Below are 21,972 nucleotides of genomic sequence, written 5' to 3'. Positions count from 1 at the left end.
CTGGGGTGGGCGGGGGGAGGATTTCCCTGGCAGTCCAGTGGTTAAGACTCTGCACTGCCAATGCAGGGAATGCAGGTTCCATCATCCCTGGTCGGGAACTAAGATCCCACATGGCATGCAGCTCGGCCAAAAAAAAAAAAACTAGGCATTAGTGCTGCCATCTCGTGATGAAAACAGATGTTCCTTCCCAATACGACATAACACTTCCCCCGCTTGTTACTATTTAATCTCAAGAACCATGACTTTCATTAACTAAAATTCTCTTCATATTGTTTTGTTTAAAATTCTGAGTAATACAAATAAGACACACACCCAAGTACCTATAATGTAAGTTTGCTCCAAATCTAAACAATTGGGATAAGAAAACACACACTTACACAGTAGGTGTTCAATAAATGTCTGTTAATATCAATTATGATCATAAAAAAGATCTAAAATACACAGTAATTAGCTTGTAATGGTTTTCAAGCAAGTGTCCAAAGTCACGTGTGTATAAAGTGCTACTTTTATCTAGATTATGTACTTGAATGAGGTAAGAAATTTTTTTAAATCCTATACTACCTTTGTTTCTATTTTAACTGTCATCATGAAAAGAAATTACAGATTTGTCATTATGAAGGAATAATCAGGAATATGTAATATTAGATACACAGTACAAAATGTATTAATTTACTTCTTTTTGACAAATACTGCTGGGTTCTGTGAGGGATATAAAGGCAAACAAGACATATTGATAGTTCTGCCCTCATAAGCTTATAATCTAGTGGAGGAAAAAAAGATACAAAGATAACAGAAGCAAAGGAAAATACAATCGAACTATAAATGTAGAGGCCCATGTATTATTATATTGAGGAAATATATATATTATATTGAGCCAATTCAAAATCATTTTTTAAGTAAAGCTTTAAGTAAGTAACATCAATTAAATTTAAGTAAGGCTGTGCTGAAGTAAAGCATACAACTGTGGCTCTCACTGATCACTAAATTTTGTAGGCATCTATGATTCAATACTCCAACTAATTAATAAGAAACCATTTAAATTTCCTTAAAACATGGTCAAATTCATCAACAATTTAAGGTTCTTGACAGCATCACATGGCCCAATCTTCCACTCCATTCAAAACCCTCTCAGTGTATGTAAAGGCAAAAGCACACAATTAAATGATTGTTGAATTGCAGAGTTGACTTAATAAAAAATCTCACCTATTTAGGCACAGATCATTTTGTGATGCTCACATGAAAAATAAAGTACATGAACAAATGTCAAAGATCATGGTTAGTAATATATTTTACAATGCAGAAGTAAACTGGCATCTATAAAATACAGAATGACTCCTGGATTTAATATGAGGTTGTCATATTTCTCAAACTGCAGTCAAAATATTTTATTTCCTTTAGACAGCTGAAGTGAAACTATAGCTTACAAATATTTTTCTAGGCTTAAAGACAGAGCACTGAATTTACTTAAAAACTAATAGCACCTTGTCAACATTTCTAAAAGAGCGGTAATTTTCTAAAGCTACAGTATACAAAATTTGAATGCTAGTGTTTTTCTTATCCTTATTCGAAGACTATGACTAATTGTATATAGGTTATTCAATGAAGGGACAATATGAGGATGTAGCATAAAACTAAAGCAGACTACTTTTTAAATTCAGTAGCACTGTAGCTCTTTTGACACTTCCACTGACTTTAAGTAAGTAATAGATTGTTATATTCATTGCCTCAGAGTCTCAGAGGCAAGGTACAAATCTACTTTGTGGAACTGGCAAAGTATTATAACTGTAGATTTTGCCATCTTTCAGGTCTACTAAGAAATTTTGCTTTCTTCAAAATATTTTAAATTACTCTGAAGGTCAATTACAATCTTGCATGAAAGTTAATATCTTACTAAAAACAAGGAAACAAAAATAAAAGTTTAAATTGCAATCCAAGTAGTTTTTTTTCATTTGCATGTCCTATCTGATAGAATATATTATTAAAGAACATGCTTTTTATCCTAAAGCTAATAGAATGAATTCTAGGTTTAACTTTATGCTGTTATTTATACTAGAATCACCATAAATATGACAGTTCAAACGTCATTTTATCTAAGTACTTATTCATTGTTTATAATCAATTTTCAAATCATTATGGATTTTTAAGAGGCAAAGTCAAGGAAAGCATACTAAAAAATGCATCCCATGCCCTATCTCAGTCCGCTTCAAATTAAACTTTTTATTTCTTATATTAATAGTATCAAGGTAGTATTTTTTTTGTTCTTTTCCCAAGCTTTGTTTTTGTTGTTTTGCTTGTTGAATGTCCTCTTAATTTACAATGTCTCCTTGCAAACATTAGTGAAATTGATCTGTGTTGTAGTGAAATTTTTAAAAACTAACTTCAGTATGCAATTTCTCTCTTCTCTCCCACACCAAAATGAATTAATAACCTTTGTAAACGTCTCTCTCACTCTTCATCTTGTGTTCTACTTGGCTAAACAAAAAATTCCCTGGAAGGGATGATATTTCTTTGATGTTGTGTTTGACTCTTCCATAAAATTGAAAGAGGCAAACTTCATTTTGCTGCTCATCTAACACAATATATACTGCCCTGCAAAAGCAGTTCTCAAACATGAGTGTGGAGTTATAAAGATGCACTAAAATACAAAGTTTTTTATTCAAAACCTACCACAGGCTTTAGACGTTTTGCCTTCAAAACAAAAAAGGTTTATTTCCACAATTCTCATAATTTTCACTCTTCTCTTTTTACTTAGTCAATAAAGTAATAAAAGCATCATATTTTCAATGGTTAATATTTATCAATTTCTATTTTCTGCAAATTAGAATATGAGGAAACGCAGCATATTCTCTTTGAATATCAGCTATTCTTATATAAATTTTAAACCTGAACTGTTCAATGCAGTATTACTAAGTAGAGAATGTTTGTTGAGAATGGAAACCCTTTGCTTTTTACTATACATACATTTTGAGCAGAGTCAAATATTTTCTCTCCCATTTATTCCTTTATATCCACAATTAAAATAGAACCTACCATCCAATGATTAACAACTCAATTTAAAAATTCAATTTTAAAAGTCTACTGTCCTTCACGGGGAGGGGGAAGGGTAAGCTGGGACAAAGTGAGAGAGTGGCACTGACATGTATACACTACCAAATGTAAAATAGGTAGCTAGTGGGAAGCAGCCACATAGCACAGGGAGATCAGCTCAGTGTTTTGTGACCACCTAGAGGGGTGGGATAGGGAAGGTAGGAGGGAGACGCAAGAGGGAGGGGATATGGGGATATATGTATACGTACAGCTGATTCACTTTGCTATACAGCAGAAATTAACACAACATTGTAAAGCAATTATACTCCAATAAAGATTAAAAAAAAATAAAGTCTACTGTCCTTATACCAAATGACTTTGGTTATATCAAAGCACAACAAAAAAACATTTCAAAAATACAAAGCTTTCTAGCCCATTTAAAAATGAAGCCAAATACGCAGTGGTTGAGAGTCTACTTGCCGATGCAGGGGACACGGGTTCGTGCCCCGGTCCGGGAAGATCCCACATGCCACGGAGCGGCTAGGCCCGTGAGCCATGGCCACTGAGCCTGCGCTCCGCAACGGGAGAGGCCACAACAGTGAGAGGCCCGCGTACCGCAAAAAAAAAAAAAAAAAAAAAAAAAAAGAAGCCAAATAAATTCAACACTGGATAAAGCATGGTGCTCACCAATACAGAAAATCCTTAATATGTGTGCATTGCCAAGTGTTCAGCATCCCCTATATCTCTAATCAGTCTTGTTTATTAACACATTGTTTCTAGTAATAGAATGCCTTATGGATACTTTTTTTCAATGTTTAACTTACTATGGATTCTTGTGAAACCAAGTGGTGAGAGACTAGGTAAAGATAAACCCAAGTGCAGATGACCTTTATAACGGCCTGTGAAATTAGACATCAGTGCCATCCCCCTTCATCAGAGGAACTATCAACTTCTTCTCAATATAACTGCTACAGTGCAGTCCAGTCTGGCAGCAGTGGAACTGAAACCAGAGGAAGAACAGCACTAGCGCCCTCTTTGAATCTGTTAACCGAGCACCTGCTCTGCCTGTCATGGCGATTTTTGTCAAGGACACCCAGCTCCTGCTCTACAAAGAGGCATGCACTACGGTGAAGGAATCAGTGTGTTCAAGAACACAGAGGCAGCAAAAGATAAGAGAGAACAGGATCCATATGTACCACAGTTGTTTTTGTTTTGTTTTGGGTTTTTTTTTGCGGTACGTGGGCCTCTCACTGTTGTGGCCTCTCCCGTTGAGAAGCACAGGCTCCGGACGCGCAGGCTCAGCGGCCACCGCCCACAGGCCCAGCCACTCCGCGGCATGTGGGATCTTCCCGGACCGGGGCACAAACCCGTGTCACCTGCGTCGGCAGGCGGACTCTCAACCACTGCGCCACCAGGGAAGCCCACCACAGTTGTTTTGTGACTAGAATTTATTTCTTTGAGGCATGGTACTGAAACTCAAAGATATTTTAATGGGAATCAAATTATTCTATACGCAAGGAAAGAAAGCTGGCAGAACCTATTTTCAACATTTTAAGGAATCACACTGTTCTAAGAAAGGGAAAAGGAAAGGAATGCTCACTGGCAGCCAAATAGACAGTGTTCTCCATGGGAAGGTGGAATAAAATAATGTATAAAATGAGGGTAGAAATGCACATAATTTTTGTATACATGTCCCCCAAAAATGAGACCACTGATATAGACATTACTTTGCTTTCTTCTGACTTTAATCAGGATCATTTACTTACCTCCAACAAGGTAAGATCTGCCTTATCCACACGAGACCAATTTAAAGGTATTTTGAGACTCACAGGGCCTTTAATTTAGTAATCACGTTCCATTCGTCTAGAAGACCTCTAGTTGACCAGTAGGTTATGTCCTGCTTTCAGAAACTCCTGCCTAGGTTTTCAATCCTTGTTCCCCAGTTTTTAAGCCTGGGTTCCTGATCTAGACTGATAATACCCAATTCCCATCATAACTGTGATACCATAAATGGAAAAGGATATATTTATTATCCTGAATCCCTAGTTTGTTTGTGTGCTTGCTTGTTTTCACAAAAACAGTATAAATGAACCACACTGTTTGCGTGGCAGCACAACCCTGAAAAAGGGGAAAGTAACTCAAGGAGGAATAACTACCCATTCTGTTGAGTTTTGTTACCTAAATTGGGACTGCTGATATATTTCCACCTCACTGGTACACATCTGTCTTATATATTTGAGCATCTCATTCCACAACAAGTAAACAAAATAAAAATATCCCCAAGCATTGGAAATTTAGAGCAAGGAAGGAAGCTAAGAGATTATCTATCTAGTCCAACCCTCTTCTGTCTTCTAAGACTGAAAACAGAAATTAAAAGTCAAGTTTAAAACCTTAAATACCAATTTGATCAAGGTCAGCAACAAAGTTTATGAACTTAAACTGGTATGCAAATCATACTTTGAGGAGCATTGCTTTAGAACAAAACAGACAATACTTTGGGGATTCCTAGTTTCTTTATCTTGCTACCAAAGATGCTCTGAGAATATCTGTCTAAAAGCAGAACACACTACACTTCTAAATAAGTCCCTGTATTTGTCAATCTAGCAATCCTATTCAGAAAATGAAATGAACTAGTTAAAGTTCATTTCAGTCAGTTCACACTGACTTCTAACATTCATTCCTTTTTTTACCCTATGTTGCTCACATCTATTTAATAAGATCTAGAATTTTCACTAAAGATGAAGGCTAGCTTGCCAGTTTTTTCACTGCCAGAATCTACCTCAATTTTTAAAAACATTTATTCACTCTGTGCCATTCTTCTAACTTCTAGCACTTTTTAAAAAATAAATTCTCAAGTATTATTCAGTGACTATGAATATACCAACAATTCTCTTTAAAAGCCAAGCATATAATTCAGTGATGCCAAAAACAACAATGCCTTCATTGTTTTACAGAGAGGTGAATGGTATTGGGGTGGAGGGTGGGGGGTGTGTGTGTATGAAAAGAAATCCATGTACGGCTCATACACAGAAAATGGCAATTTCCTGGAATAATACATTAATCCAAATGCTTAAGTATTTAAGTTTAGTTCAGTTGAAATCAGTTGAAATGGAAATATGCGGTAAATGAATGGAAACAAGGGTCATAAACTTAGGAGAAAGGCGGGCATTTTTAGACCAGTTTAGGTTTAAACTCACCAAATTGGACTATTTTTTAACTTTAAATAAAACTTATCACAATAAGACAGAGTATTAAAACTGACTTCCAGAATTGTCCAAATTATTTTTTAACATGATTTAAATTTTTTTCACATTTCTTTAACTGTCAAGTTTTCATTGGTTAAGTTTATCCAAAATACTAAATTTTCATTTTAGAACTTAGTTTGTACTTATACACCAGAGTGCCCCAAAATTGATCCAGGTTCACCAGGATGCCTTTCTCTAAGCCCTAATGGCTTATAACTTCCCTTTAAAATGAGTATCTTTTAATTAAGTTGTCATTCAAAAAGATAATCTGGAGAAAAAATTATGAATTAAATATCTATAAATTCTTCTTCATTTCTGTTACAGTGTAGTAATGTATCATCTAATTTATAGTGGTCTATCAACTGAGTAAGACTTAGTTTCTTGTTCTCAGACATAGTTGACTGCAACTCACAAAGCAACAGCTGGCTGAAGTACAGAATTAACTTGTATAGCAGAACAAGCACAGAAGTCACTAAGGATTAATAGAAATTAACTGTCATTTGGACATACTTGAGCCTTTTTAATAGTAAGGTCATAAAGATTCACTGTCCATTTGAAAATCTTTTTGCAGTGTTACTGTAGAATTAAAGGCCTGAAGACTTTAACAGTAAACGGCAAAATGTCCCTTGAATTGAATATTTAACAAGATTGATTTTTATTATGTACTAGATACAAACTTTTTGTTATTACCATAGCACTTAAGTTACAATAGAATCAACAGGGAAATGTTTTTAAATGCACAAAATGTCCCTTTCTGCAACTTCAGCTGAATATGTCTATTACTTAAAATAAGGTCAGTCTAATACTTAAAATAAGGTCAAGTTGTTTGCTCTCTAGTAGAAACTTTATTACACTCTCTATAAAGTAATCATGACAAATCAGGAGGGACTGGGGACAGGGAGTTAAGGAAAGGTTACCTCTGATTCACACCTGGTAGGTTGTAATATTCACGTTCTCAACACAGAGATTTGGTAGATCAATCAGATTTACTAAATGAACAGCTGGCTATGACTTGCCCATAATTCTTCATTTAAATATATGCAGGCCTTCTTTTAATAATTTATGAAAACTAGGAATAGCAGGTCCAATCCGAAAGAAAGATTATTGTTCTAACCCAACTGAGAAACCCCAGTGAACAATAAACATCAATCATACACATTCTTAATGAGAGAAATGTCAAACTTTGATTTTTCACATTTCCATTACTACATAAAATATTACATACATTTACATAATGATTTATTACAAATTATCTTATTTTCCATTCTTAGTAAATCTGCCAAGGTACTAACATATTATGCTTCCACAAAATGGATATTCAAATTTCCTGCAATACACACACCTCTCCACACTAACAGTAAGTTTCATTTCTAATTACAAGATACTTCCTCTCTCTGATGGTCCTTCCTTATTCTAAGCCAAATGGAAGAGGCCAAAAGATACACAACTTGAAGCAAAAACAACAACACTACGGCTACTGAAATGTCTTACAAGAAGAATAGATCTGGATTTATACTTGACTCTTTCTCTAAAACACTAACCTCCCTGATATAGTGGTCTATACATGTTTTCTGAGTTTCCCAATTAATACAGAAGCAATACATGGTAATCTCTCTCTTTTTTTTTTGGCCGCTTCACAGAGCATGTGGGATTTTAGTTCCCCAACTAGGGACTGAACCCATGCCCCCTACAGTGGAAGCGTGGAGTCAACCACTGGACCACCAGGGAAGTCCCAATACATGGTAATCTCTTGATCAGAGGACAGAGTAACAGGGAAATATAAATAGCAATCTCACCACCCAGAAGTAACAGCATTCTAAATCAAAGAAATTTTATATTAGAGGGGATCGGAAGTCCAAAAGCTCTTTAAAAGTTAACATGAACAGCCATTTAGAAAGAAAAGTCCAGAATCAAAGAGGACTTTAATCCCACTTCAGTTATTGCCATGCAAAAAGGCCACCAAAAAACTGGAGAGAAGCTGCCTCTAAACTACTATTCTCCAAAAGGAGAGGAAAAGAGAAACACAAGCACATAAAATAACAATTTTCCTAACAGAATCAAAATAGAATCAGGCTTTCTATACATCTTCCCTGCTTTGAGTATTCAACAGAGTGGAAGAGATCTGCTGGCTCATTCCTTCTTGTAGGATGCTCATACTGTTGCCACAATAGGGAAAGAGGAAACAGAAAACCAACCAGGTCCTTAGAGGTCTTATCACCCTCCAAAATAAAAGCTTTCTGAAGTGATGAGAGTTTGAAAATTCTTTTCATTTTACACCTTGCACTTGTTTCATTTTTTCTACAGGCGCTGATAAAGCACTATGTGTGAGTTAGGTTTTGTCACACAGCTAGAATTCCAACAGCATGTGCTTAGGTGACTGAATTACTTTGTTTATTCAATCTCCTATTCCCAAAGATTTTTCACATCATTTCAAAGAAGATTTAGGTGAATAGCCCTGCCAATCATAGAAAATAACCATCAAAACAATCCATGAGAAAGAATTACATGGCAAAAGTTAAAATCATACTTAAAACTCCTTTTTGAGACCAGCATAAAAGGAGATTTTTCCTATTCCTAAACTCTAGACTTCTACTTCAACAAGTCATTCATCTGCAAGTTAATGGGATACAGTCAGGATAAGGTAACCACCTTTCCTGTTACAGGCCCCAAGCCCTTTTTTTAAAAAAAACAATACTATGTTGCACTTTAATAAAAACATATCCTAAATCAAATCTGAATATGATTTCATAGTTGTACAAATAAATTTATTACCTGTAATCCTAAAAGATCAATTTAAGAACATTCTCACGTGAACTAACATGAAAGCATATAGGAACTTTAACAAGTTTGGTTTTTTTTTAATACATCCAACGTAGTAATCATTTAAAAATGTATAAAAATATAACAAGTAGAAACATTTTAGAATCTATGTCCTTCTGTCTCTCCCCTAGTTTTCACATGTCCACCCACAACCATCCCCGCCAGCTCACCCATCAAACTCACCAAGTCATCTAATGAGCTGTGCCAGTTTCCTGCAGAGATCTACTTCATGAACAACAGAACATAGCCCAATTAAAACGCAGCCCGGTACACAAAACAATTCTTAAAGCTTAAACAAACCCTTACTTAATGATAAGAAAAACCAACCTTCACACATACCACACAGAAAACGTTAACGAAAAGGAAAACGTAAAAGTGAAAGTTCCAGATTCAAGCAAAGTAAAGAACAACCAATAAGAAACATAAGACTCTGGGCTTCCCTGGTGGCACAGTGGTTGAGAGTCCGCCTGCCGATTCAAGGGACGCGGGTTCGTGCCCTGGTCTGGGAAGACCCCACACGCCGCAGAGCGGCTGGGCCCGTGAGCCATGGCCGCTGAGCCTGCGCGTCGGGAGCCTGTGCTCCGCAACGGGAGAGGCCACAACAACGAGAGGCCCGCATACCGCAACAAAAAAAAAAAGAAAAGAAACATAACACTCTAAAGACGCACCCGCTACTCACACATCCAAGCTATCTCTTTCACAGTCGGATAATCATATTTTTATTTGCAGTGAATCAGGGCAGGCAATTTCTCTAAATACATCAAAAGTCTTTCTTTTGCAGACAAAATCAGCTATGCAGTGAAATGGAAGGAGGCTAGGCCAAGCATCCTCCACACAAAAATACCTGCTTTTTTGGCACCGCATGAATGCCTGGAAAATTCCTTCATTACTTTGTAGTTTTGTAATAACACTAATTCCTGATAAAATATGACATCTGGAATAAGTATCTTAAATCAGAAGTCTTACTGCCACATCCTAATCTGAGCTATTGGAATAAAGAAATGTATGGAAAGTCTCAGTCATGAGCTATTAACCGATGAAGAAAAAAGATGCAGGATGATGGTAATAAACCAAGTTCTGCCGACTTTAGTTTTGGAGTCATCAAAGCAGCCCTGGGACTGATGTAGTAGAAAAAGAGGTCTCAATTAACTATAAATTCGCTGTAAGAACTTAAAATGTTGCATTTTTAGTTCAATGACAATCTAAAATGCTTAGTTTACATTCTAGATCAACTGGATGATGATCCTACAACCAAATCTAACATCTGAGTTCAGTGGAGTCCTGACAACCGTACTGGCACAAAGCAGAAATGCTGGAACTGCAGGAGCAAAGGGAGAGAAGTTGGAGCAGAGTAGGAGCACTGACTCATCACACCACCCCTGCGCTCATGACTAACTCAAAACAGTTATCACCCAGCTCATAAAATGAATGCTGTTTATTTGAAGTGCACTGGTTTTTAGCTTTGTCTTTTATTTTGTTTTGGTTTTACAGGTATATGAGAGCTCTAAGTACAAGGAACTTAGACACAGTTTTTTGTTAAGTTGTATCGTAATCAAATAATTTAAGGAAATAATTATATAGCATCTAAAAGATAAACAAGTTAATTTTTATTGCATTATTAATTTATAATTACTTTTATTAACCATCTAATACCAACCTTCAATAATGCAAGTCAACATGGTTGAGGGAAGAACTAAAAAGATCATGTGGATTACACTTTAACAGCATTACCAGAAGTGGTATGTTTGTTAGTAAAGGCAATATATATATATATACACACACATATATACATACACACACATATATATGTATATACACACACACAAATACATATACAAAATAAATATAAAACAAGCAATATTTCCTATTTTCCTTTCGGCTACCTTAAAGGCATCTTAGAGACACAATTATGACTTAACTAGAACAACTGAGTGGGATTTTATAGTCAGTCCCTGTGGTAGGTAGAAAAACACCATCCTCCCCACCAAAAATATATGTCCATGTGCTAATCCCTCCATCCTATGAATCTATTACATTATATGGCAAAGGGAAATTAAGGTTGTAATTGGAATTAAGGTTGCTAATCAGCTGATCTTAAAATGAGATTATCCTGGATGATCCAGGTGAGTCCAATATAATCACAAGTATCCTTAAAAGTGGGAGGAGGCAAAGAGCTCAGAGCAATGTGATGTGAGAAGACCTCAACCCACTGCTACCGACTTTGAAGACAGAGAAAGAAGGCAGGAAGCCAAGGAACATGGGCAGCCTCTCTATAATTGAAAGGGCAAGGAAACGAACTCACTCCTAGAGCCTCCAGAAAGGAACACAGCCCTGCTGACACCTTGTTTTTAGCCCAGTGAGGCCCATGTAAGACTTCTGAACTACAGAACTGTAAGAAAACACATTTGTGTTGCTTTAAAGCCACTAAGTTTGTAATAACTTGTTAAAGCCGCTACAGGAAAATAGTACAATCCCTCTATTATTCCATTTTCCCTATGCTATATATATCTCTTGTCCTGACATTTTACAAAATCCAAAAGTTTCATTTTTTAAGTTTATTTCACTGTTTAATATGTATTTCCTGTGAGCTATTTCAAATCCTTTATAGGCTGAGATGGTATAAATTTTTAAAATAAATGATACAACATTGTCAAACGTCCAGAATACCCACAGCACATGAACTTGCAGTAGGTGCTGAGGATACAAAAAATGTATTATAGATTCACCCCTCGCTTACTTACCATGAACCAGATTTTCTGCCAGATGGTAGCTATTTTCTCTTTGGAGCCATTTGATGAAACTGAGCAGGGAGATGACTGGTTAGGAGGCTTAGGAAGAGTAAAAATTTGATGTTGTCACTATGCGTAAGAGGAGGCGGAAAGAGCAAAGCCCAGCTGAGGTTGTTGTGGCAACCCAGGTCCAGGCGTGGGGAAGGTGGACAGTCCCGTGAATTCCGGTATGAAGTCTGTTGGGCAGATGAGTTAGAAAGACAAGAATGCAATGGCATTAAAGGTACTGAAAGAAACAAAGCAAAAAAGAAAAAGGTTCAATCGATCACAAATTAGAAAGCAGACAGGAAGGAAATACAGGAAGCTAAGGCTGACAAATGGCAAGAAAATGTACTGACTTGGGGGCTAGAGATCAGGGAAAAACCAGAAAACAAGAAGAGGACAAATAACAGATTATAAGGGCTGGAAGGTTAAGAAATTAGGGTCAGAGAGTATGACAGTTTCCAACAGGGCAATGGACAGATGGTTCCAGAAGGAACTAAAAAGTCAAAGATCTTGGTCAAATCTAGGCATAATAAAATCACAAGCCTATAAAGAGAAGCTTGATTACTAAGGTTGACACCAAGGAAGATAACCATGCTTTTTCAGGAAACCCCTGGGTGGGTCGGGCATTCTTGGCCACAGAACTCTTGGCTATTTGGATCCAGGCATTTTGATGAGTATGGAAATTATCATAATAAATAAAAAGACTGTCATGTGCACACATCTGCTCCCAAATCCCATAAACAGTATTCAAAATTATAAAAATACAGTTACCAGTAAATATTTTTATCTGGATAATTACATAAAACTATAATTAACAGGTGTAGCTTACGTTACACAGACAAGAACACAAAAGGCAGAAACTGAGTTTCTAGAAATCAAATGATTTTGATATGCAAAATGAATCATGGAAAGGAGAACAAACATTTCTTCTATAGAGACAGGAAAAGAGGAAGAGATGGAAATAAAGGTAAATTCAGACAGGCTGATGTTTTGGTTTAAAGAATTCTCTGTGGGGAGAGATGGGAGAGTTCTATGATTGGGTTGGTGAAATTACACCTGAAATGAACTAGTGAAACCATAGACCACGGGCTCCAAAAAGTCATCCAGCTTCCAAGACAGCACCTTCCTCAGCAGTCTTACCCTCTATCAAAATATAGATCCAGACTAAAATCAAATGCTCTGTTATCTGCTATATTTTTCAGATAGTTCCTAGGTCAAGAGAGATAATGTGTGTTGGTATGCTTTAGGAATTACAAGAGAGAGAATTCTACTTAATAAATGACTTTACAACACTTTCCTTCAATTAAGACCAAAAGAATCTGAAAGCAAGATATGAGTAGATGGATGTTGATTGTAATTTCCAAAATATAAGAACTGCGTTTTTCTCACTGTAGGAATAGCCAAAAAAAAGCCTAATGGCCATCACAAGCCATCAAGAAAGCACAAATAGATACTCTGAAAACATCATGAGAATACTACCTTACTGGTTTTAGACAAGCTGCTCTGAAAGGAACTTCCAAAAGTAAGCAACCTGAAGTCTGCAGAAAATTATTCACAGCTCTAACTTATCTGTAGCTCAAAGAGCAAAACTAAAAAGATATTATAGGAACAAGGTTACTAGTTCAGGACTATGTAAACCAAAGATCAGGTAAAGTCCATAATATCCTAAATCAACAGACAAATCCAACTATACACAGTGAAGTGAGTAAATTAACTTGAGTGAAAATACAGGGTCAATTTCAATTTACCTCTCATCAATTCTGCAGCCTATTCTCAAGACAACTATAAATTTGAACTTCATTATGCTTGCAATAAGATTAAAGCAGATGAAGAATGCAATTTGATCTCAGTGAGTTTGACATCCAGATGCATGAGGTCCACAGCACTGATAAATTCTCTATGTAAGAATCACCCAGTCCAATGAACAATTGGGTTGGATTTTATGAAGTCAATGTATGAAAAATAAACAAGGATTAACCAAAAGAAATCACATTCAATAAAATTTACCACAAACTAACCTTCCTGTGGTTTGGACAAATATCTTTAAAGAAGAAAACTGTAGCAGCACTAACGAAATCATTGTAGCCAGAGGCTAAGTATGAGGGAAGGTGCAAACTTCTGTCATGATGTATGATCCTGGAATTGTTCCTTTTACCATTATATTTCAGATTTCAAAGAAAAAAAAAACCTGTAGTGAAAACAGCTAATATTTAATTACTGAGCACCTGCCGTACACTAGACACTTTACTTATTGAATTCTTAGAACAAGCCTTTGAGCTAGTACTATTATTAGCCCTACTTTCCAGAAAGGAAACTAAAGGGAAGAGAAGTAATATTCCCCAAGTCACAAAATTGACAAGTGGCTGAAGCAAGACCTTAACTCACAAAGTTTTACTCCAGAGTCAATGTTGTTAATCATTCCACTATACTGTCTCATAAAAGGTAAGCTTCTCCATGGAAACATTAAAAAAAAATAAAATAAAATCTGAGTAAAGAGAAACAACTATTCACAAAATATCTGCAAGATCAACTCACTCAGGGGTAAGCAAACTTTCTCTGTGAAGGGTCAGATAATAAATATTTCAGGTTTTATGGCCCACATGGCCTCTGTCATAACTACACAACTACTCGTCTCTGCTACTGCAGCCAGTAAGTAACCATAAACAAATGAGCTCTGCTGTGTTCCAATAAAATTTATTTAAAATGTTAAATTTTATTTACAAACACAGGTAATAGGCCAGATTTATCTCGGGGCGGTAGTTTGCCTACCCAGGCTAGTTCATAAGCAGGAGATTTTAAAAGTTTCAGCAGACATTTTTTTTTTTCAGTAGACTTATGACTCCTATATAAATCAATTACAGAAAAAAATCTGCACAGAAGCTATAAGAAGTAACATCAAGGACCTTCTCAAGGGCAAATAGTTTTATTTGCAGAAAGATTTGTATTTTTAATTATATTGTTAAAATGCACTGTTTTAGTGTTTAGTGCAGCTTTTCTCTTTGCAGTCTCTCATGGACACCTCTAGGTTTTTCTAAATCCCCAGGGCAGGCAGCACCTCCTGCCAAGAACAGGTTTTATAAAGCCACAGCCACTCGCACCAGGGCTGCTGCACAGCCTACATTTGTTCCTGGCCCACATTTACTCCCCATCAATAGCATCTGTACTGTTAGGGTTGGGGTCATAACATTCAGCCAACAAAATCTGATTTCCTGAACAGTAAAGGCAGGAAGCATGAGACTGCATTTTAGTAGAGTAAGCAAATTAAACAGATATAAATGCATCACGCTGAAAATTCAACCTTTTCTGATGCTGACTTTCTAGTTTTTAACCGCTATCCTCCTGGCTACTCACCCAGTTAGGTACAGGGAATAGAACCGTGAACAAGGTTTGCCCTCTGTTCTCATAGATCCCCCAGGCTAACTGAAGTTATGAACAAGAAAATGGAATTTCTTTGATCCTTCTGTCACCCACCTTATTCTTATCTTACCTCTCACCTACAGCTAAAGGTTGCACTATATCTTAAATTACTCCCCTTCCTCTCCGATTCCTAACATTACCTCTCTAATTTAACTTTTACCCACATATTATTTATTTAGTTTATAAATGTTTTTCATCACTTACACCTTTTAGTAAAAACATGTTAAATATGTACCCAATACACATTTTAACTTACAAAATTTGTGTATAAATATATGTAGGTGTATATAAAATCAAATTATACAAGAAAAGTATAAAGGATTAGGTAAGCAAATACAGGTTCTAATATTTTCTTCCTATATCCCAATGCTTCATCAAGCACATTCTACATGGAAACTAGATTATGGCCATAGGTTCCAAACTTGGCACTACCAAAATAATTCTTGTAAAGTGAATGATATACTCAAACATATTAATGTATAAAACACTATGAGAACAGTGATGAAGGTATGGTTCATTCAGCTTGGACAACCCACCAGGGAAAGCATACAGTGAAGGTCATACTAAGACTGGGCCTTTAAAGTCATACTGTGTACTAGGAACAGTAAATAGTTCAGTGATATGATACATCCCAGCAAGAACAGCAGCATCAAATGAGAACAAAAAAACAAGCCTGTATAGAGTCCATTACTTCACTACAACATAAATCAGCATCAAAACTAACTTTGTTAGAAACAAAATTTTTAATGAATGAGAACAGTTGTCAACACTGAATTAAAAAGGTAAATTGAGAGACTGATGTCTTGGATTGACTTCTAGGGAAAAGGCAGTCAAAAATAAATGTAATATATAAATATGTTACTTTATACATACACACACACACACACACACACCCCACACTCTGCATTCAGCATTTTACATTCATAAGGCATCTCAAGAAAAGTCTAAGAAATTTCAAGTCACTAAACGTCTTAATACTCCTATAAAAGCAAGTACTATCTGGCTCAGAATAATACTAAATCTAAAATTAAGCTCAATTATTTGATAACTCACTAATATAAAACTTTACTAAATATTCCAAATTAATTCCAGGAGAATACTTCTGCTTAATTGTCCTGCGTTCAGTATTTCCAATTTTTCATGATGCTCTTCACTTTCCAAATGAGAACACACCATAGGAACTACACATCTTACATGCTTACTCTAGCTTCCAACTTTGTTCTGAACCAGTTATTTTCAGGAATCAATGCACAGAGAATCCTTTGCAGTCATGATATATAAAAAAGTGTAACCACTAAAAACGTGACAGGTGGGAAATGGTTGGGCATTTCGAAGTAGCTTTAACACTTGTAAGGGCAATATGTAGTAATAGTTGCTTCCTTTTGGAATGTTTATCCATGTTGCAGTGGATGACTCCATTTTGTAGGTTTGTTTGTTTGTTTGTGAACAATCTAAATTTTAGGATACCACTGTTCTTTTTTTTTTTTAACATCTTTACTGGAGTACAATTGCTTTACAATGTTGTGTTAGTTTCTGCTGTATAACAAAGTGAATCAGCTATATGTATACATATATCCCCATATCTCCTCCCTCTTGCATCTCCCTCCCTCCCACCCTCCCTATCCCACCCCTCTAGGTGGTCACAAAGCACTGAGCTGATCTCCCTGTGCTATGTGGCTGCTTCCCACTAGCTATCTGTTTTACATTTGGTAGTGTATACATGTCAGTGCCACTCTCTCACTTCGTCCCAGCTTACCCTTCCCCCTCCCCGTGAAGGACAGTAGACTTTTAAAATTGAAAATCAAAAAACAGTGGCTCTATTTAGATAGACTTTTTCCAACCAAGGATAAGTGCAGAAGTAGTTATGCAAGGTTTGTGCCTTATGATTAAGACATAAATTTTTAATGAGCATTCCAGTTGTGCTGTTAGTCCATCTATAAAAAAAAATTAAACAAATTTGGTGTGTACAAATTATTATGCATTATGAAGTCTCCTTTCTGAAATAAAGACTGCTAATAGTCACTGGTAATCGATATGAAACACATTTCTAGTTGATGATAAAGAGCTATATGTTTTCTAACATTATAGTTTGGCTACCAGAATTCAATACAGCAAATATTTATTTAGTACCTACTGTGCCAGGCCTCAAGGGACAAAAATGGAACTTTTGTGACATTCACTGTCTAGTAGTGACTCAAAATCTGGCATCAAAAAACAACACTGAATTGCCTAGGAAATATAAAAATTAAGGTGCTACTGCTCAAAATGGCAAAATGTTAGGCTATGTTTATAGTTTAGTGCTGGGAAAAATACTGTCTTGTAATTTTCTACCAATTCTATTTTAGAAGTGTATATAATATGAATATGACAAATACAAAACCATTTCACAAGTTTTCACCACTGTGATCATTCCACAGTGAATGACTATTACATGGCATATGATAATCCAATCTGGCTATTAGGCCAGAACAACAAAAACTGTTCCAACTGAGTCATGATATTCACCAGCTACCTACTCATTCATAAACACACCAAGATGGATCCATGCTAGTGATGCAAAACATGCATCACATGCATCACTGGTTACTACTGGATGTTCATGCTATCAGTGCTGACAACAGTGAATTTAACCAAAGCTCTACATAAATTACTTGGTGAGCCACCTCTACCCAATTCATGCCACAAGAGAGAAAGTAAAGAGAGCAGCAGAAATAGGTGGCAGAAACCCAAAGCACTGCCATGCTGAAGGCAGCATTAGGACACCTCTACTTGTTTTTTCTATCTTGTGTTGAGTACACATCAAGAGCAAGAAGCAAATCAGCAGGTTTAATCTTAGGTTAAATTTGAAGACCCTGCACAAATGTACTTCTAACACCTCCACATAAAAACTAGTCACTGCAAGCGAGTAGAAAAGTTGTTGCCTGGGGTTGGGAGATGAGGGAAAGAGGGAAAGGCTGGTAAAAGGATACAAACATTCAGTTATAAGATGAAGCTCTAAGAAGCTAATGTATAACATGGTGATCACAGTTAATAACACTATGTTATGTAACTGAAATTTCCTAAGAGAGCAGAATTTAAATGTACACACACACACACACACACACACAGGTGAGGGGATAGATGTGTTAATTTACTCTGTGAGAGGAATCCTTTCACAATATATATGTGTATCAAATCATCACACTATTGATGAAAGAAAGTTTGACATACTGAAGTATGGGGAGGTCATTCTGGCTTACTCATGATTTAACTTGAATTTTATGCTAACTAAAACAACCTGTCTGTAACCTATCAAACATACATCTGCTTTAATTATTAAAGAAATGGGTGCACTGACCAAAAGTAAAGAATGTCCATGTTAAAAATAAAGATTAAATGCCTCCCTTCTTGGGAGGCCAACGCTGGTTCTCCTTTGATGATAAGACTCCCTTCCCAGCTGCCAAGGCCCTACCGACTTGCCGTGTACACGCTGGTCTTTTTTTTTTTTTAAACCTTGAAGGAAGGTATCCCTGACTTGTTCGATGTGCTTTGTGCTGAAAACCATGCTTCTCCAGAGCAGTTCCTCAGAGTTATCTGAGAGGATGTCTCCCAGGCTATTGTCCTCGGTTTGGCTCAAACAAAACTTAAGTCAAAATAAACATCTGGTTGAAATTCTAGACTTCTAAATGATCATTAAACACTTAGCTTCAGCATGATTTCTTTCATGATAACTCAATTTTATTAATAAAATTTTACACATTAAATGTGATTCAGCCACAATTTACTTCACACTGTAGTACACACCCTATATATACTGACATTTACAGAAAAAAATTATAGGTGACAACTCCAAGAAGCATGAGGAAGAAAACCAAGCATTTAAAGGAAGCGTTTAATAAAATTACATGGTTTCTCTATTTCAAGAATAACAAAAGAGGATCAGTTCTTTGACCTTTAAGCATCAAGAGAACTTTTAAATTTGGCCTGATAAAACATGCAACCTTTCAGTAAGCTAACAAACTATTGAAGAGTGAAATAAATACGGCAGTAATCCCCTATTCCTGGAATAAAGATTCTCGTCATTAACAGTGTAAACACTGTTAGTACGATAATTATAAGAATTATAGTACACCGTAACAAATCACTATTTCATAAATTGTATATAATAATGGATGGAATTCTATTTCCTTTACCATTCTGGCCTTTAAAAATATCTACATGATTATATCTCAATAAAGCTAAGGAAAAAATCCACATACAGATTTCAATATTCATATGTAACCCATTCTGTGTTCCTCTGTACTTCTACCCCACTATTTAAAATGCATATTCATGTCAATATTAGCAACGAGAAGACAAAAACAGGTAATTAGCAAGGATACTCACTATCTTCAGGCTTTGAATGGATTGGGTTTCCCAGTATTTGGGGTCTTCCTAGATGTTTTACTGATTCCTATTTTAATTCAGTTGTAATCAAAGTACATACTCAGTAGGAATTCAAACCTTTTAAATATATTGATGCTTATTTTATGACTTAGTATATAATGTATTATGAAAACACCATGTGAACTGGAAACAAATAAATACTCTGCAGTTGTTGGATGTATTGTTCTAAAATATCAGTTAGGCCTAGGTAGTTGACAGTATTACCCAGATACATTCTCAATGTTTTCATATGTCTATTGATTTTTTTAAATCTAGTTGCTCTATCATTTGCTGACAAAGGAGAGTTAAATGGCCTTAAAATGATTTGGAGCTCTCCTTCTCTGGCTCTCTCTTCCAGAGGTCTCCTCTCACTCTGAGGGCCATAACTGCCCTAGCCCCACTCTTTTCCTCAGGCCAGTAAGACTGCATACTTCCTATGAGAGTTTTTCCCACTTTGTTACTGTGGCCCATCCTTAGGACAGAAGGGCCACAACAGAAAATCCACCCTGTGTCAGCCAGTCCTTTCTTGCAAGTTTTGACTTTCCTCTAAAATCTCCTTACTTTTGCTCTCTCTCGAGTCTTTAAGTTTTTGTTTTGTCCAAAACTTACGATTCTTAACTGCAGGAGGATCAGTCTATTAGACGCTTACTATACCTACACCATAGAAGCCCCTATGCAGACTTAAACTGTTTTTCAATGTTACTTTGTGTGTGTGCGTGTGTGCGCGTGCGCGCAGGCTCGTGTGTGTGTGTGTGTGCGCGCGCGCGCGCGTACGTGTTTCTGTCTGAAACCTAACAATGGACTCGTGTACCCCAAGGTTTCAGGAAGGACAAAATCCATAAAAAGTTTGATAGGATGAATTCCATGACTCAATAACTCTGGAGTCATAATATATATAGCAAGAGAAAGATCATTAATAGTACTTATTAGATGTGCCTTTAATTAAGACAATTCTGATGGCTATGTTAGAGGATGGATTTGAGAAAGGAGATCGGTTAGGGGACTAATTTAACAGTCCAAAGGAAAGAATAGGGAGAAGATAGTGGTAAGCATGAAGAGGATGGGGACTGAGTCAAAGAAATTAGAAAGTATACAGGTAAGTAAGTTACCCAGAAATCAAAAGGAATGTCAGGGTAGAAGTCACAAACATTTTTCCCCCACAGTATTATGCCATTAACACTTCTCTCCATGTTTCTTACATTCACTGCTATCACCTCAGTCTACCTAGAAATGGGAAGTAAGTATTGATCCTGTCAAAACTCTTCCATACCATATTGAAAGTGGGCCTCACTATTCAATCACCACACTCTGGCCCACTGAGCCAAACTGAATTTATCATTCTTTTCAATATAGAGATCCAGGTTGCCAACACCAACTAATCAGCTAGCATATAACAGGACACCTATCTACTATCCTTGATTTATATTTTGATCAGACTGATCTACCAAAAATGATTTATATATAATCAGAGTAAACAGAAATATGTTAAATGATCCCTATTTACACTATCAAGATCAAATTCATATACTGAGCCTCCTAATCTAGCACAATCTACCTATCCAAATTTAGCTATGATTCCTTTACATGTACCTTCACAACTCCACCAGTCCCCTTTCACAACATGAAATGTACATTTCTATCTGCAAGGCTTTGTTTATGCTATCACCTTGCTAAAAAAAATCCTTATAATCACAATTGTAGTTAAATTCTTTTCTTCAAGACTCAATTCAAGTCCCACCCTCACAGGTCCTTGCACTATTTCCCTCCAAAATATTTCTATAACATACCTAAGCTAACAGGTATTGTTAATCATCTTTTAATGCTTATGGTCTGTATACTCAATCAAACTAAAACAACATGAGTATAAGCAACTCATTGGTCATCAGGGAAATGCAAGTCAGTGAATACCAGTGAATACAGTGAAATACCATTTCACATCCAGTAGGATGGCTATAATCAAAAAGATAGATGATAACAAGTGCTATTGAAAATATGGGAGGACTGGAGCTCTTGTACACTGTTAGTGGTACAATCACTCTGGAAAACAGACTTGCAAAAGGTTAAAAGTTCTTGCTATATGACCCAGCAACTGCAATCCTAGGTATATACCCAACAGAAATGAATACTTAGGTTCACAAAAAAATTTGTACACGAATGTTCATAGCAGCATCATTCATAATTGCCAAAAGATGGACACTGATGAAGGGATAAACAAAATGTGGTTTATCTATACAGTGGAATATTATTCAGCCGTGAAAAGGAATGAAGTACTGATACATGCAACA

General features: G+C 36.2%; 1 protein-coding gene across 5 annotated transcripts in view; it reads right to left on the bottom strand.

Moving 5' to 3' along the window:
* The window catches only part of DDX10 (DEAD-box helicase 10), a 287,937-nt gene that overhangs the window by 193,208 nt on the left and 72,757 nt on the right, over positions 1–21,972 (bottom strand). The window contains exon 14 of one of the 5 annotated variants that reach the window (XM_089915516.1): positions 1–12,057. This exon is cut by the window's left edge and continues 10,174 nt beyond it. The exons of 3 other annotated variants lie outside the window; for them this stretch is intronic. In XM_089915516.1, coding sequence (XP_089771642.1) covers positions 11,863–12,057 — 195 coding nt within the window. In that variant the 3' untranslated portion in view covers positions 1–11,862. One more of the 5 variants, XM_089915517.1, reaches the window with a different exon arrangement.

Source organism: Delphinapterus leucas, chromosome 7, assembly GCF_059928025.1.
Source record: "Delphinapterus leucas isolate spDelLeu-1000000601 "Yukka" chromosome 7, BTC_Dleu_Yukka2, whole genome shotgun sequence".
Lineage (NCBI taxonomy): Eukaryota > Metazoa > Chordata > Mammalia > Artiodactyla > Monodontidae > Delphinapterus > Delphinapterus leucas.
This window is presented reverse-complemented; position numbering and strand designations above follow the sequence as displayed.